Source organism: Bufo gargarizans, chromosome 4 (genome assembly GCF_014858855.1).
Source record: "Bufo gargarizans isolate SCDJY-AF-19 chromosome 4, ASM1485885v1, whole genome shotgun sequence".
Lineage (NCBI taxonomy): Eukaryota > Metazoa > Chordata > Amphibia > Anura > Bufonidae > Bufo > Bufo gargarizans.
In genome coordinates this window covers 404521357-404538942 of record NC_058083.1, presented here as the reverse complement: position 1 = coordinate 404538942, position 17586 = coordinate 404521357, and the positions used below count along the sequence as shown (strand labels likewise).

Below are 17586 nucleotides of genomic sequence, written 5' to 3'. Positions count from 1 at the left end.
CAGCATGCTGCAGTATTTCCTCTGTCCAAAACGCTGTTAAGTGACTGAACTGAAGACATACTGATGCATTCTGAACAGATTTTTCTCCATTCAGAATGCATGGGGATGAAACTAATCAGTTCTTTTCCGGTATTGAGCCCCTATGACGGAACTCTATGCCGGAAAAGAAAAACGCTAGTGTGAAAGTACCCTAACTGTTTATCATCACTGACTGCTAGTGTGCTATGTTAGCAGTAATACTTGTACCTACATATAAGTTGTTTAGAAAATTGTTAAAGGGAACCGGTCACCTGGATTTTGTGTATAGAGCAGAGGACATGGGTTGCTAGATGGCCGCTAGCACATCCATAATACCCAGTCCCCATAGCTCTGTGTGCTTTTATTGTGTAGTAAAAACAATTTGATACATATGCAAATTAACCTGAGATGAGTCCTGTCCCTGACTCATCTCACATACAGGACTCATCTCAGGGACAGGACTCAGCTCAGGTTAATTTGCATATGTATCACATTTTTTTTTTTTTTTTTTTTTTTTTTTTAACAATAAAAGCACACAGATCTATGGGGACTGGGTATTGCGGATGTGCTAGCGGCCATCTAGCAACCCATGTCCTCAGCTCTATACACAAAATCCCGATGACGGGTTCCAATTTAAAATTAAAATCGCAATGTGTAATTTTCCAAAGTCATGTTCATCCCATGTTCTGACTTACACATTGTTTGAAAAAGAAATAAAAATTAAAGAAAACATGATGCAAATGTATGCAATTGTATATCTATACAGTTGTATGTCTGATACTGAGTGCATTATAACTAGGTATGTTACAGTATTTACTGGTCAGCTGTAATATTAAAACCGCCAATGGGTGAAGTAAATAACATGAAGGGGTGGAGTATATTAGGCAATTCTTGAAGTTGATGTGATGGAAGCAGGAAAAATGAGCAAGCGTAAGAATCTGGGTCAAATTGTATTTTTAGACGACTAGGTCAGAGCACTTTCAAGATGGCTTGGCTTGTCAGGTGAGCCTAGTATGCAGTGGTCAGTACCTGCCAAAGTGGTCTAAACAAAAGTAACTGGTGAACTGGCAAGAGATTCACAGCACTCAAAGTTCATTAATGTGCATCAGAGCGAAGACTAGTCTTGTCGAATCCCATAGAAGAATTGCTGTATATTTCAAAAAAAGTTAATGCAGGCTAGACTATAAACAGATTGCCACCCAAGTCCTCCTCTCTGCTGCTGCCTGCCTACATAATGAGATCTCAACAGTAATTAACACAGTGAGAATCAGGCACTCATGTACCCGGCCACATGCCCTCCTGAATTCAACTGCTGTGGCCTGCGCATCATCTCATAAGCCTTCTGCTCCATAGAGAACTGGAGGAGGACGACAGAAGATGGTAGCTGTTAATGGCCACCACAGAGGGGAAGCTTTTGGGGCAGTATATTGTGCTACACCGTGTTATTTGGATCTGCTGGGATGGTATTTTGCTCTATGGTATTGTTGACACCGCCTTCTGTTAATTAGGACCTGCCTACAATATGAGGCCACATTTTTATTTTTATTTTTTTCCAGGGCCACTTTAAGTTCCCAGTTCACCCCTGGCTAGAAATGTCTCAACACTCAGTGCACCACAGGTTGCATTGTTCCAGTCCTGACCTCTGTCCATTGTCGAAAGCACCTACAATAGACATTTGAGCATCAAGATGGAGCAGTATAGGAAGGTGGCCTAAATCACATTTTTACATCATGTGGATGGCCATGTGAGAGTGCGTCACTTGCCTAGGGAAAAGAAGGTACCAGAATGCACTATAGCAGGAAGGCAAGCCAGCGGAGGCAGTGTTATGATCTGGGCCATGTTCTTCAGGGAACCCTTGGGTCCTGGCAATGTATGTTAGTTTGACACCACCTACCTAAACACTGTTAGAAACCAAGTACACTCCTTTGTGGCATTGGTAGTCCCTAATGGCAGTGGCCTCTTTCAGAACAATCATGCACCCTGCCACAGTTTTTTATTTATTTATTATTATTATTTTATTTTTTTACAACCATGACAAAACATTAACTGTGGCGACTTGTCCTTCGAATTCTCCAAATCTTAATTTGATTACATATCTGTGGGATATGCTAGAAAAACAAGTCTGATCCATGGAGGTCACAACATAATTAGAAGTTTAATTTATTATTAGAAGTTTAAATTTATTATCAGAAGTTTTAATTTATTAATGTCAGTGAACCTAAATTGTGAAGTAAATCGTATCCAAATATGGTGCAATTTGGCGCATTTAGGTTTATAGCATTTCTGTGTTTAGCCTGATGAGAGGGGTTTCACGCCAAAGGGTTATGGCCTAAAATGCGATATTTGCACCAAATTTGAAACACCGTTCTGGTGTATGATTCTATTTGGTATTCGCAGAGCAGCCAGTCTGAAGAAACACAGCTATAGGAGGGAGGGGCAGCAGAAGATGCAGCCAATGATGAGACAGTAGGTAGGTCTCAGACTACCTAAAACTAGACACCATAGCTAAACTGTAGTCACAGATCACAGCTCTGATCTAATGTGGCTCAGCTAAGAAACGGCCAAGGAGCCAGAACAGAGGAAAATAAATAGCAGGGTAGGTACAGACTTGCATATATTTTTGAGCTCCTGACTGTGTAGCCATTTTAATACAACATGATGCAACCCATATGTTTTTATCCCTCTAGCCTCTAGTGTCATTCATTGTCCCCTTATGCTCAAAATCTTCTGAGGATAACTACAAAAAGCAACAGGATGTATAAAGACTCCACACTTCAGGTCCCTGGTCATCATTGTGTTCAGTTTGGAGATGGTCATTGACAGGCTCCAGGGTTGCTTTAGGGTCGTTGAGATATTTACTTGATGTTGTTACCATTTTTTTTTTTATTATATTTTTTTAGATGTGTCACCACGACAGTGTGTTGTAGACCGCTGTGTTTAGAGAGGCATTAAAACGCAGAATGTTGATGATTTTTTATGGCCAGTGGAAATATCATTTTATTTAAAGGTGCATTTACACACGCCGAGGAGCAGCAGATTATCGAGAAGGATGTGTTCCTATGCCTGTGCATGCAGGCTACAACCTAATGAAGGCCCTAGGCCTACCTCCAGCGTGTCCTAGCAAACCACCCCTCTCTGATGCAGCCTGCTGGTGGAAGTCACTGTAGTACTGACTGCAAAATACATTGCACCACTTGAACAGTGCAATGTATTTTAGAAGCCATCAAAAATAGCCTATTATAATCCACTTTTAGGACTATCAAATGGTTAAACAAAAGTTTTTTAAACGTATTTTTAAATTCCAAGTAAAAAGAAATACACCATTTTTCTTTTTAAACTCTATTCAATGGGGGAAAAAAAACAAAGATAAATCTCCTCCAAATATTTTGTATCCCTGCGTCCGTAACGACCCACACTACACAATTATCATGTAATTTATGCCATATGATGAAAGCCGTAAAAAAACAAAAAGCCAGAATTTATACTTATTCGCCATCAAAAAATGATATAGATTTTTAAAAAAATATGCGTCATCCTGCCAAATAAGTAAAACATAAAAATTAAAAAAAAGAACTATATGTATTTGGAATCGCTGTATTCATACTAACCTAGAGAGAACTGTAATGTTATTTATGCCAAAAAATGAACGGCACTAAATTTAGAACATAAAATCTGGCAGTAAGTTGCAGTATTGCTGTTTTTTTCCCATCCCTCTCCTAGAAACCGTTAATAAAAGTTAAGTAAGTTATGTGTACCCCAGAATGGCAGCATTAAAAACTAAAAGTTATCCCGCAAAAAAACAAGCCCCCATATGGCTACATAGATGGAAAAAAAAAAACTGTTCTAGCTCTTAGAATGTAATGATGAAAAAAAAATAGCTTGATCGGTAAGTCCTAAAACAGTCTGGTCAGTAAGGGGTGAAGTAAAATTTGAAGTATCTTTGTGCTAAATCACTCCTGAATCCCTAATGGGCGCGGATTGATGGTTTCTCCACAGAATAGATTATCATATCGGTGCGGTTCTGGCTCAGCACCCCCTCCGATTTACTGACTAATTTAACTACAGGGACTATAAGGATTTTAGATTCTGTTCCCATCTGCATTATGTTTTTTCTTCAGGGAGTTTAGTATTCTTGATGGCAAGAGTAGTGCAGTCAGTGGGGTCCCATGGATGGTCACGGTTCTGTTTTGAACATACGCTGTGATGCTAATGTGAACAGAGCTGGATATATGGTTTATACAAAAGACGTTACTACTGGGTTGGATACTTCTAAATCTCTACTTTTAAACATCTGTATCGGGTATTCATAAGTTCATATAGTAAATGCATCTAAAGCTCTGCATGGGTTTTTGTACTGCTGCACCCCTGTGGCTCTGCACATGATTAGGCTGGTAACATTTCATACATGTAGGTCCTTTCTGGCACATTTTCTAAATCTGGAAATTAAATGTCTACTATTAACTACATATAGAATGGCTTATTTGGGACAAGAATTATGTGGCCACACTCCTTTAGGCTGCTTTTAGTGTGGCCATGTGCTGGCCCCATTTCCTAGGCTGACCGTGGCTTGGGTGCACCAAACTCACATTGCATCATAGTGATTTATAATGCTGTGAGTTCCAGCCCGCCTGTGGCTCTACTGTTCTGTACTCACAGCATCATTTGGGCGTGGAGCTGTAGACCCATGTTTGGGATGGAATTCGCAGCATCATAAATCAGAGATGCAGTAAGTTTGGCTCCGATGTGCCGAGGTTGGTCTGTGAAATGTGTTCCATGGACCACACTTGCCCATCTGAAAGCAGCCGAAGAGTTAAGAGCATTTGCTGATCTAGGAAATGTCTTGGACCGGTGGTCAGACCTTTCCATCTCTTAAAGAACGTTTTGTCCCTAAACTTATAACAGGAAAAACCTCAGAAGAAATGTCTCAGCCTGTGTCCCACATAAAACAATCAAAACAGGGATGTGGGAGCATGTTGGAGAAAGACACAGGTAAGTGTCCACATGAGTGCAAGAACATAGACGGTGGCATTATGCCACCATTCTGATTGGCTGCCGTTAATGTTTTTCATTACGTATGATGTGGAACTGCATTATTTACTTTGGCTTTACATAGTGGTCTCCTGAAATTTTGCCTTTGAATGAATACCCTTTTCTTTTGTTTTTTTCTTTAAATTTGAGGAACCTTTAGTTATTTTTGCTCTGCAGTCTTAGCTATGACTTGACAATGGGTTTCTTGATGTAATAAGATTATGTGCCTGTAAATATTCTATGATCCCTGTTTTCTTTTTCTTTTTCTTTTTTTTTGGTTAGGGCCAAACAGATCGAAGCTTCAGGATATGCTGGCAAACCTTAGAGATGTTGATGAGTTACCATCATTACAGCCCTCTGTGGTGCCCTCCTCAAGACCTGCGAGCTCTCGACTCAGCGACGCAGAAGTAAACCGAACAGATGAAGGTTAGCCCTGCGAATATTGTAGAGGATGTATTGGTCATATTCATGGACAAAACGGTCACTCCTATCTAGAAGTCATTTATGGAATAGTTAAAGCGAAACTCCTACTTGTAGCCGCTGCAATGACTATATTGTGTGGTGGCTCAGTGGTTAGCACTGCTGCCTTGCAGTACTGGGTTCCTAGATTTGAATGTGACCAAGCTCCCTCTACCTGGAGTTTATATGTTCTCCCTGTGTTTTGCATGGATTTCCTCCCAAAGACATACTGATAGAGAACTTAGATTGTGAGCTCCATGGGGGACAGCAAGCAAGTGGGTGTCATAGCCGCGGGGGTGCTTGCTGTTTCATACAGCAGACACCCACGGCTCATGTCCGCGACCAGTGATAATGCCAGTCACGGACGTTCAACACTTAAAATGCCGTGGTCAATCCTGACCACGGCATCTGAGCGCATGCTTTGGAGTATGCTCCGACGATGATCAGAGGAGCCGGAGCTTGTATGCAGCAGTGCCTGTCTTAGAGAGTGAAAGGAGGCTGCTGCCTAGTGTTTCCTATAGACCATTGTCTATAACGGGGCTCCATAGGAAACTAGTACATTCCTCATAGACTCCAATGCTAATCCTTTAGAATTTATGTAAAAAATTAATTCAAATCACCCACCTCTTTTTCCCAAAATGAAAAATACACATGATGGGTATCACCATGTGAAACCGCCCACAGTATAAAAATATTTTCCCCATATGACGAAACGGGAAAAAAACATCAAAATGGCCGATTCACCTTTATTTGTTGCTTCAATTTCCGCAAAAAACTTAATAAAAAGTGATAGAAAAGTCATACACAACACAAAATGGTATGAATCAAAGGTACAGATACAAATATTTTTTAGAGGGGTCAGAATATGGTGACACTAAAACAAAACGGTTTTTATTTTTTTTTCCCCCCTGAGGTTTTTATTCGTACTGACCTGGTAGAATAAAACGTAACTGGTCAGTTTTATCACACATCGAATGTCGTAAAAAATTAGCGAATCGACTTCGGATGAAACATGCGTAGTCGATTCGCATAAAACTTCGTTCTAATACTTCTTGCAATAACTTCATAAATTAATTTGTACTGAAAAAAAAAATTTGGTTCCAAGGTTGCTCCGTACAGTATTAGAATGAAGTTTTATGCGAATAGACTTTGGCTGTTTCATCCGAAGTCGATTCGCTCATCCCTAGTCATAAATAAAATAAATAAATATTGTAAAACTATGGCGGAATAGCTTTTTTTTCTATTTATTTTTTTTTATTTTTTTTATATTCCAATTCTACCTCATTAGAATTTTTGCATTCCTGCTTCCAAATACATCCTATGCAATACTAAATTGTGGTGTTGGAAAGTACAACTTGTCCCGCAAAAAACAATCCCTCATACAGCTATGTGAACGGAAAAGTATAAAAAAGTTATGGCTCTGGGTAGGCAGGGAGGGCAAAACAAAATAAAAAAAAAACCTCCGGGGTAGAAAGGGTTAAAAGCTGTGACACATCAAATGATTTGTGAAAGTGCAGTGACCCTTTAAAATCAATCAGAAGCAATCGAATCACCCATCCACTGCTGCCTGTTTTTGTCAGTGCCGAAGAATAATGATGCATACAGCCAGCCTAGGAACATTCCACCCAGAGTGTTGGACATGCCATAGACTTGTATCAAAGCAGTTTAGGTAGATTGGTCTATGCTTGGTATGATTTTCTGTATGCTTTGGTGAAAATTTCATGAACAGTAATTATATACTGAAATAATGAACAGTTCTACGCTGGAAATTATTAAAGAGGACCTTTCACTTCTCTTAACCTGCCAGTATTAATAGCTTCATGCATTCCCTGTGTAGTAACAATTCTGGAGCATCTATTCTTATGGCTCTATGTTGTGCCATTCCTTTATTATTTCTACTAGAAGTTATAAATCAATGGCTAGCAGTCTACAGTAAGGGTACAGAGGGGGGTAACCAGTTGGGGGGGGGGGGGGTACCTGCACAGTCTGAAAATGGCGGCACTGATTGGATAGCGTGAGTCTGTGCAGATACACCCCCCAAGTGGTCACCACCCCTCTGTACCCTTACTGCAGACTGCTAGCCATTCATTCATAACTTCTCGTGCAAATAATACAGGAATGGCTCAACATAGAGCCATAAGAATAGATGTTCATTTCTGCATAAATGTGACCTTCATCTTTTCCAAATGCAGCACTGTATGCCATATATTAAATGTTGTAGCCGAGGACACCAGTTGTCTCTGAGCCTTACAGCTGAATGTAAAAGTGACCTCTGCAGAAATGGATCCTATTAAGTCGCTGAATTCAACATTATATGGTCCTAGCTTGCATGGCCGATTTTTAATTATTTATTTTTTTGACTGATGGTTTTCACTGAACTGCCATATTAGGCTCATTGGATACAGCTGCATGCAGCGATAATAGTAATTTGCTCTAATAGAGTGCCATAGGTTTCAGGCTTGAAGAATATGAATAGTAGGAGGTATGATATCTGCTCTCATGATTAATCGGACTCCTCCACACATGTTGCAGGAAGCCAGTTTCCAAGCAACTACCTTCCATACGGTTTCCTTCTCTTCAAATCTGGAAGCCTGTGTCACATTTTGTTGTGGCTGTCACTATATTATAGCATCTTGGTCGAGCATTTTTGAAAAGACATTTGCTCATATGGAACCTGCTAATGGCATGATGCGTTGTAGATTGTGACAACCTTCTCAATGCACAATAGTCGCACTGCCACCTTGCAATATGACGGACATACAGTGCTAGCATCTTGCATCTATTCCCGTTAGTCATGTTCTTCTGGTGTGCTCTTCAGTTTATCCAGTACATATTTAGCAAGAGATTTGATATGGGAGAAGATCAGTTATGTAGTTCAAGTATACTTCCAGGCAAGGAAAAGGAGCTCTGCTCCCGGAGGTGCAGTCTACCTCTTGTAAGCTCAGATATTTACTTTCAGCTGTCTCTTGCCTTTTGCTTTCTCAGTCGAATTAATCACTCCTTTCTGTCCACTATTTATGCTGTCAAGAGGTTCTATTTGGCAATTATTCAGTTTTATAGGACCCTCCACTTAGTCCTTTTTTTTTATTTTTATAATCAGATCTTTTCTATTAATATTATATGATCAGTGCTATTACACCATATAACAAGCTAATATAGTGTTACAATTGAAATAACATACTGGAGTAAACGGAGGTACAAAGTATATGTGCATACATGCAGTACAGACCAAAAGTTTGGACACACCTTCTCATTCAAAGAGTTTCCTTTATTTTCATGACTATGAAAATTGTAGATTCACACTGAAGGCATCACAACTATGAATTAACACATGTGGAATTATATACATAACAAAAAAGTGTGAAACAACTGAAAATATGTCATATTCTAGGTTCTTCAAAGTAGCCACCTTTTGCTTTGATTACTGCTTTGCACACTCTTGGCATTCTCTTGATGAGCTTCAAGAGGTAGTCACCTGAAATGGTTTTCACTTCACAGGTGTGCCCTGTCAGGTTTAATAAGTGGGATTTCTTGCCTTATAAATGGGGTTGGGACCATCACTTGCGTTGTGCAGAAGTCAGGTGGATACACAGCTGATAGTCCTACTGAATAGACTGTTAGAATTTGTATTTTGGCAAGAAAAAAAGTAGCTAAGTAAAGAAAAACGAGTGGCCATCATTACTTTAAGAAATGAAGCATTCACAGTTTGAACATAATCCTGTTCAGGGGAATCAGTAGTAGAATGAGGTTATATACCAGAGAATCACAGAATTACCACCATTCTAAAATATAACCTTTAATTGTATTTAAATAAAAGTCAATACACCCTTATCTATACAGAAATTAGAAAATAAATAAATACAAAAAGAAATCAAAAAATAGGTCTAATGGTATAACCCATCTAAGGCTGATAGGGAGGTGGTAGAGCAGTTGTGTTGGGCCTATAGGGAAAAATGTCCCTGATGCTGGCCCTGATGTAGATGATCCTGCCTATATACGGAATAGCCGCCCTGATAAGGGCGATCCCGTCTCTCGTACCTCCTAAAAACCCTAAAGAACCCTAGCGGGTGAAGGAACACAAGAATTAATAAACTTGATAGAGGACCTATGCTAAAGTACACAAAATAATAAATAGAAAAAGTACCCGAGGAAAATAAATGTGGCAGTCGATAATCAAAAGAAAAGGTGAAAGAAATGTCCAATACCGTCCCTACGCGTTTCGCCTGATTGTTGTCAGGCTCATCAGGGGACAAAATTGATCATAGAGGACCGACACCAAAAAGTACTAAAGTAATATTATGTACAAGAAGATTTATTTTTTGATTTTTTTGAGCTATTTTAGATAAAATAATAGCAATATAAGCCGCTGGCTATAATAAGAATAGTGACACCTGTCAGTAGGATAACAGAATATTTGATACAGGGGATCCCTAAGTAGCCGGTGGTGGATCGAGAGGTGGGGGTCTGGATTGATGAACTCTACAGGTCCCCAAATCTCAAGATTTCCAAGCAGTGGCTACGTGACGGTATATCATTTTATATATATAATGTATAATCCGAATAGGACGGTCCCCCTGACTCGCTGCAGATTGGTTATGATACTATTATGAGCGGACACCACACATGAAAAATCTGGACAAAATTAGATAATTAAACCAAAATGTGGTATATGCGATGTGCAGTAGGTACCATAGAAATTAGCTATTTAGATTATAGCAGTGCAAGATAGCGAGCAAATAGTGCTATTAAAGCACATGGTACTTGCGTTCCCTTAAACGATTGGGGGTCCACATGTTGAGTCCATGGATGAGGAAGCCAGAGTTAGAAACGATGTTGGGGTGGCGCTCAGGTGGTGATGTGCGGCAGGTAGCAGGGAAACACTAAACGTGATTACCTATATATAGAGTACTTCCGGGTATCGGGGAGGCCGGGCGTCCACGTGATGGATGTGACGTGAGGCGTGCTACGTAGCACGCTCCCACGTGACCGGGAGACTGACGCGGCCGTGCATGTGACCTGGTGAGGTCACTGTGTGGGTCACGTGACGGGTAGCAGGGAGGCCGGGCGCCCACGTGATCGGTGTGACGCGAGGCCTCCTACGTCAGATGCCCTCGCGTGACCAGGAGGAGGACGTGATCTGATGAGGTCACTATACTGGTCACGTGAGGTAGGCGGAGCAAAGGGGCCGAGATGGCTGATTGCACTGGCCATCATTAGTGAACAGTATCAAAATGTGGATCCGATATTAATAAAGGGGGGGCTTAAGGCTGAGTTCACACGGGCGAGATTTCCGCGCGGGTGCAATGCAGTAGGTGAACGCATTGCACCTGCACTGAATCCTGACCCATTCATTTCAATGGGGCTGTGCACATGAGCATTTTTTTTCACGCATCACTTCTGCAATGCTTTAAAATCGCAGCATGCTCTATATTCTGCGTTTTTCACGCAGCCCTGGCTCCATAGAAGTGAATGGGGCTGCGTTAATAACGCATTGCATCTGCAAGCAAGTGCGGATGCAATGCGTTTTTCACTGATGGTTGCTAGGAGATGTTGTTTGTAAACCTTCAGTTTTTTATCACGCGCGTGAAAAACGCATCAAAACGCATTGCACCCGCGCGGAAAAAACTGAACAACTAAACGCAACCGCAGACAAAACTGACTGAACTTGCTTGCAAAATGGTGCGAGTTTAACTGAACGCACCCTGAACGCATCCGGACCAAATCTGTCACGCTCGTGTGAACTCAGCCTAAGGAGGAGTGTGGGCAAGGGAGATGGTGGGGGACATAATTAATGTATCCTAAAGGGAAGTAAGTTAGTAACGGGATGATGGTGAAGATAGCCGGGGATCGAATTAAACAGATTATTGGAAGTGTATCAAATATAGGTGTAGGCATCGAAGATGGATGCAATAATAATAGATAGCCAGGGAATAGTTAACAAGGGGTGACCAACTATTATATAAATAATTAAGGATCAGCTGTGGAGGGGTTAATCTCCCAGTCAACAAACGTTGTACTAGATAAAAGATAAATTGATCCTATCAGATTGGAGGCCTCAAATAAAGCACGCATAGTCTATGTTTTCGTTTAGTCCAAATGGTGCCACAGTGTTTAGTCTGAAGATCCATCTGGACTCTTTTTGTTTTAATAATTTGTCTATATCCCCACCTCGCTTAGACATTTTTAGGACTTCAATCATGAAGAAGTGGATACTTTTAGTGGACCCTGCATGACTCATCCACATGTGTCTGGATATCGGTTTGTCTCGTTTGTTTCGGATATCTCCGATATGTTCAAGAATCCGTTTTTTTAAAATTCTTTTGGTCTTGCCTATATACTTGAGTCCACAGTCACATTGAGCCATGTAGATTATCCCAGCTGTGTTACAATTTGCAAAACTGCGAGGATAGAATGTCTGATCGCCTAGGCTATTCATGAACGTTTTACCGGGGACTATATACATGCATGCCTTGCATTTACCGCACTTAAAAGTGCCCACTTGTCTGTTAGACAGCCATACCTTTTCTGGGGGCTCAAAGTGACTGTGGACCAAGGTGTCACCTATATTGCGTCCGCGTCTATAGGTGATTGCCGGATTGTCCGGTAGAACCTTTGTGAGATCAGGGTTGGTCTTCAGAAGAGACCAATATCGATTTAAGATGTCTCGAATTTGTCTTGATTCTGAGTCAAAGGTGCCGATGATTCTAATTAGATCCTGAGGGGCTGGTTTTTTAGGGTTTGGTTGAAGGAGGGTGGTGCGGTCCTTAGAGTTGGCCCAGTCCCATGCCTCAAACAGACAGGGGTCAGGATAGCCCCTTTGTTTGAAGCGATCAAAAAGTTTAGATGCTTCGTGCGAGAAGTTTTGACTGTTGGAACAGTTCCTTCGAACTCTTAGGAATTGGCCTTTTGGAATGCCCCTCTTAAGGGGAGTGGGGTGAAAACTTTCCCAGCGTAGAAGACTATTGGTTGAAGTCTTCTTCCTAAAGAGGGTGGTTTTAATGTAATTGTGTTGATCTCTTGCCAGACAGACATCCAAAAAATTGATGGTATTGGGGTGCATTTCAAAGGTGAAAAACAGTCCAATGTGGTTTGAGTTCAGGGTATCCATGAATTGTTGAAATTGACTAGCTGTACCTGACCAGAGTAGTAGAATGTCATCTATATATCTGGACCATAAGGAGATGAATCTGGTCCAGGATGACATCGATTCAGAGAAGACGACCGTGTCCTCCCACCAGCCCAGGAGCAGATTGGCATATGTCGGTGCACAGGGGCTACCCATTGCAGTGCCCCTGAGCTGGTGGTAGAAGCGACCCTCAAATATGAAGTAGTTGTGTGTAAGCACAAAATTGAGGAGTTGGAGGGTAAATTGATTGTGTTGGTATAGATCCGTAGACCTGGAATCCAGATAGTGTTTTACTGCTGCTAAACCCTTGTTATGTGGGATAGAGGTATATAGTGCTTCTACATCTATTGATGCAAACCAGCTGTCAGGTTCTATAGTGACTCCTTCGACTCTTTTTAGTAGATCAGTCGTGTCTCGTAGGTATGAGGGGAGTGTTGACACGAATGGACGTAGGATTTTGTCTATGTAAATACCGGAGTGGTGTGTAAGGCTCTCAATTCCCGATACTATGGGACGTCCCTTAAGGGGGCGTGTCTCCTTGTGTATTTTTGGAAGCCCATAGAACGTGGCTATTCTTGGTGTGACATTAAATAGATATTCATATTCCTTTCGGTCTATACATCTGTTATCCAGACCCTCTCTCAATAGCTGGGAGAGTTCAGTCTGGAAAGCCTCAGTAGGGTCACCCCTGAGGACTGCGTAGCTATTTTTATCAGAGACCAGGGAGAGGCACATATCTCTATATTGCTGTACCGAGAGGATAACAATGTTCCCCCCCTTATCGGAGGGTTTGATAACAATGTCCCTATTAGTTTTTAGGTTATGCAATGCTGTTATTTCTGCCCGAGTGTAGTTTTTATAATCAGGGCTAGTGTATCCTATTTTCTCCAGATCTCGTGTGACCGACTTAAGGAAGATATCTATATTGGCATCGTTCAAAGTTTTGGGTGGCATTTTAGAGCTTTTGTTTCTCAACGTAGTGAAGGGACCTTGTCCCCTTGGTCGCTCATTCTCTTCTAGAAGACCTACAAGATTATCAATGTCCTCTAGGTCCCCCATTTCCACACCTAGTTCCTGGCATCTCTTCTGATCTAATGTTGCAAAGATCTTGTGCCAACGTAATTTTCTGGTAAATAGTTGTATATCTTTGATCCAGTCAAAACAGTCAAATCTGGTTGTTGGTACATATGTGAGTCCCTTTCTTAGTATGGATGTCTCGTCTTCAGAGAGAATTTTCCCTGATAAGTTAATGATTAGGGTGTTTTCTGTGGTGGAGTTCACTATTTTTTGTTTATGGGGGGTAGTGGACGATCCCTCAATCCATGCGGGTTTGATGGAGGTGGGCCTAAAAAAAACCCGTTGGTTGTGGTCATGGGTAAAGAGGACAAATTTGAGGTAGCAGAGGAGGATGAGGATCCTGATATATGACCATCCTGTTCTAATTGTTCCTGATTGGTCCGGGTTCCATTTATCGATCCTCCTCTGATCTGTTGGCCCCATGGTCTGGGTGGGTTACCACTAGTGTATTGGTCGTTACGCCAATTGGATCTAGGGGCTGGGTATCTATTTCGTCCCCTATAACGTCCTCTACCCCTCCAATTGGATCTTTGAGTGGGATATTGTGGGCGATAGGTGGACGATTCAGGGTCAGAGCTCTCTATTTCAGATGCTGATGTGTCAGTGATAGAGCCCCTTTTGTCCCCCCCTGTGGTGATATATGCCGTGTTGTTCCTAAATTCGGCTAGGTCCTTGGTAAATTGTCTGTGTTTCCTTTCAACAAGGGTCGACCTATATTTCTCGCCCAATTTCCTTGGGGGACACAGAAGACCTTGGGTATAGCTCATCTCCCTAGGAGGCGTGACACTAAGTAAGAACTGTTAAGCCCCTCCTCCACAGCTATACCCTCAGCCTGGAGAGAGAGACTGCCAGTTTTTGCTTAGTTTTTGCTTAGTGTCCAAGGAGGCAAGACACTCCCTGCTACTGCAGGGCTGTTTTTCTCCTGTTTGGTTTTTAGTTTTGATTTTTGCTTTTTGCTTTTGTCTTTTTCTTCAGATCATCAGGGACAACAGAGTCGCACTAGACCTCTCTGTTTCTCCCGGGGTCGAGCTGCGCCAGTGCCGGTCATCCGCACTGCTGCCTCCCCCACAGAAGGCAAGGTGGACCAGGGCAGCCCAGCTCCCCTGCATCCCGCCAGCGCAAGGGTCGCCCGCACGCCAAGTCCCTCTTCCAGCGTCCTGCCACTACGGTGCCAGTAGCTGAAGGGGCGACCCTGCTGGAACGGACCGAGGGTGAAGACGGCTGTGGTAAAAGAGAGGCTTCTCCAGCCCTACGTTCCCCTCATTCCCTCCCCGGTCTCCTGCGTGCTGGACCCCCATACTGGTCCCTGCTGGACCCTGAGGTGTCGTTGGGAACAGCCATTTTCTGGCTCCAGGGCTGTCTCTCATATCCAGCTGTTGCCCAATAATCATATAGCCCCACACCACCACCATACTGGTGACCGCGGGGCGACTATACACTGCCCCTTCATAGGGCATTGCACAGGGGTGAGCAATGGATGGCTGTGGAGGAATTCTGCTTTAGGACCGGAGACCCGCTCCTAGCTGCCTCTGACACAGGGGTTATGCCGGCCCTCCCCCTTACCGGTCGCAGATTCAGTACAGGGGGCCCTCGCTGACTGCCCTGTCCCTCCTCCACGGGCGCCGTTAGGGCAGGGGGTGCAGTGCTGGACTTCAGGGTCCCCCCCCCCCCCCGCCCTCCTTACCGGTGTCTAGGGCCAAGGGCCCGCTCCAGAAGCTGCCGGCTCCAGAAGCTGCCGGACGCAAGGCCCTCACTGCCTGCATGTACTGAGCGCGATGCTCCAGCAGGCCCCGGCTGACTGTTGAGGCTTTTGGTCGGCCAGGAGCCGCAAACTTTTGACCCAGGCTTCGGCCTGCTCGGCCGCAATCCGGCCCTTTGTCTCGGCCGGCCCGCGGGGTGGGCACCCGCGGCCGTTAGTGCATGCGTCTGCCGGCTCCCGGCCGGGTGCCGCAAACCTTTGACCCAGGCTTCGGCCTGCACGGCCGCAATCCGGCCCTTTGTCTCTGCCGGCCCGCGGGGTGGGCACCCGCGGGCCGTTAGTGCATGCGTCAGCCGGCTCCCTCCCGGTCCCGGCCGACCGCCGGTACTCCCGGTCGGCCGGGCGCCGCGAAAATCTAGGCCCCGGCTTCTCGGCCTACTAGACCACAAACTTCCAGCCTCAGTTGGAGGGGGCGGGAACTTCTCACGGCGCGAATTCTTCCCGCCTGGAGGTCCCCCGCCCCCAGGGGATCGCAGCGCCGCCCCCTAGGCCGGATGTTTTGTTAACCTGTTGGGTACCGGCCACCAGGGGCCGGCTCCCATCTAGAGGACACCCTCTATGTTCTGGGCTTCCTGGTGGGCCTGTGTGAGATTGTGCCCCTGTATGGTGGCCCCTTTTTTGCCTCAGAGTGGCTGTGTTTTTAAGAAAAAAAAAAAAAAAAAAGTTAATAAATAACGGAATGGTTGCGCAGGACGCTGCAGCCTGATGCAGTAGTGCTGGCCGCACGCTATGCCCCCCTTCCGTAGGCGGCATGTTGCGCTCCTCTGCTGCGGTTCTGGCCAGCTACATGTTCCCCTTCTAGGCGGACCCTTGCCATCTCCCGGGATGCGGCGCTGACCAAAGGCAGGCGCCCCGTCTATAGGCAGAACGTCGCCTCTCCAGTTACAGGTTGGCCATGTGCATCACTCTCACTGGATTTAATGCCGGACAGGTGCATGACCCCCTTCTGGGGCAGAAGAATTGCACTCTCACCAGATACGGTGCTGGCCATGTACATGACCCCTCAAGGAGCACGGCACTCTCACTGGATTCCTGCCGGCCATGTGTGTATCCCCCTTCTATGGCGGTACGCTGCACTCTCACTGGGTTCGCTGTCGGCCATGGGTATAAAACATGTGCACGTCCCCCTTCCATATGCGGAACACTGCACTCATTGGGTTCACTGCCGGCCATGTGCACGTCCCCCTTCCATAAGCGGAACGCTGCACACTCAATGGATTCGCTGCCGGCCTTGTGCATGACTCCCTTCCATAAGCGGTAGGCTGCACTCTCATTGGTTTCGCTGCCAGCCTTGAGCATGCCTCCTTCTCTCGGGCGGCATACATACTCTTCCTGGCTGGGGTTGTTCTCTCGCGGTAGGTTGCTGGCCACGTGCTTGACCCCCTTCCATGGCGGGGTGCTTGCACTCTCACCGGATCCGCTGCCAGTCATAGGCATGGCCCCCCCCCCCTTCCTTGGGCGGTGTACCGCACTCTCGCTGGCTTTGCTGCCGGCATGGGCATGCCTCCTCTCCTCAGGCGACCTTCACTGACGGTGTTTGTTCTTGCGCCAGTACGTTGCTGGCCATGTGCATGGCCCCGTCCGTGGCGGGGTGCTCGCGCTCTCCTGGGATGCGATGCTGCCGTGTGCGGTTCATTGCACCCTCACCGAATACGTTGCTGGCCAGGAGCATGGCCCTCTAAACATGGGTGCGCTGCTTGCACTCCCTTTAGAAACGGTGCTGGCCTTGTGCATGACCACTTCTCGTTCCGTGGGCGGTAATTTGCGGGCTCATGAGATTCACGGCTGTCCTTCTATATGCTGTACTGGACGTTCCCCTTTCATTGGCGAACTACTCGTTGCACTCTCACAAAATTCGGTGTTGGGTGGATTATTGCACAATAATTTAATGCCCGGATAATCCTGTGCATGCCCTTCCCCCTTCACTAGGTCCTTTGGTGCGGGCCTTTGCACTCTTGCCGTCTGCAGAGTTTGCCAGGTGCTTTTCTCCCCCCTTTTCTGGGCGGACTGCTTGCGTTCCATAGCATGCCCCCTGTACTAGCCTTGTGCATAACTCCCTTTCGGGTTGCACTTGTACTTCCATGGATACTGTGGGATGCTTGGCTGTGCGCTCTGTGCG

The 17586-nt window shown here is 44.7% G+C and overlaps 1 protein-coding gene across 2 annotated transcripts in view; it reads left to right on the top strand.

The window, feature by feature from the left end:
• STRN (striatin) overlaps positions 1 to 17586 on the top strand; it is a 118318-nt gene that overhangs the window by 55721 nt on the left and 45011 nt on the right. For both annotated transcript variants that reach the window (XM_044288548.1, XM_044288547.1), the window contains one exon: positions 5329 to 5472. In XM_044288548.1, coding sequence (XP_044144483.1) covers positions 5329 to 5472 — 144 coding nt within the window. The remainder of the gene's footprint in view (positions 1 to 5328; positions 5473 to 17586) is intronic.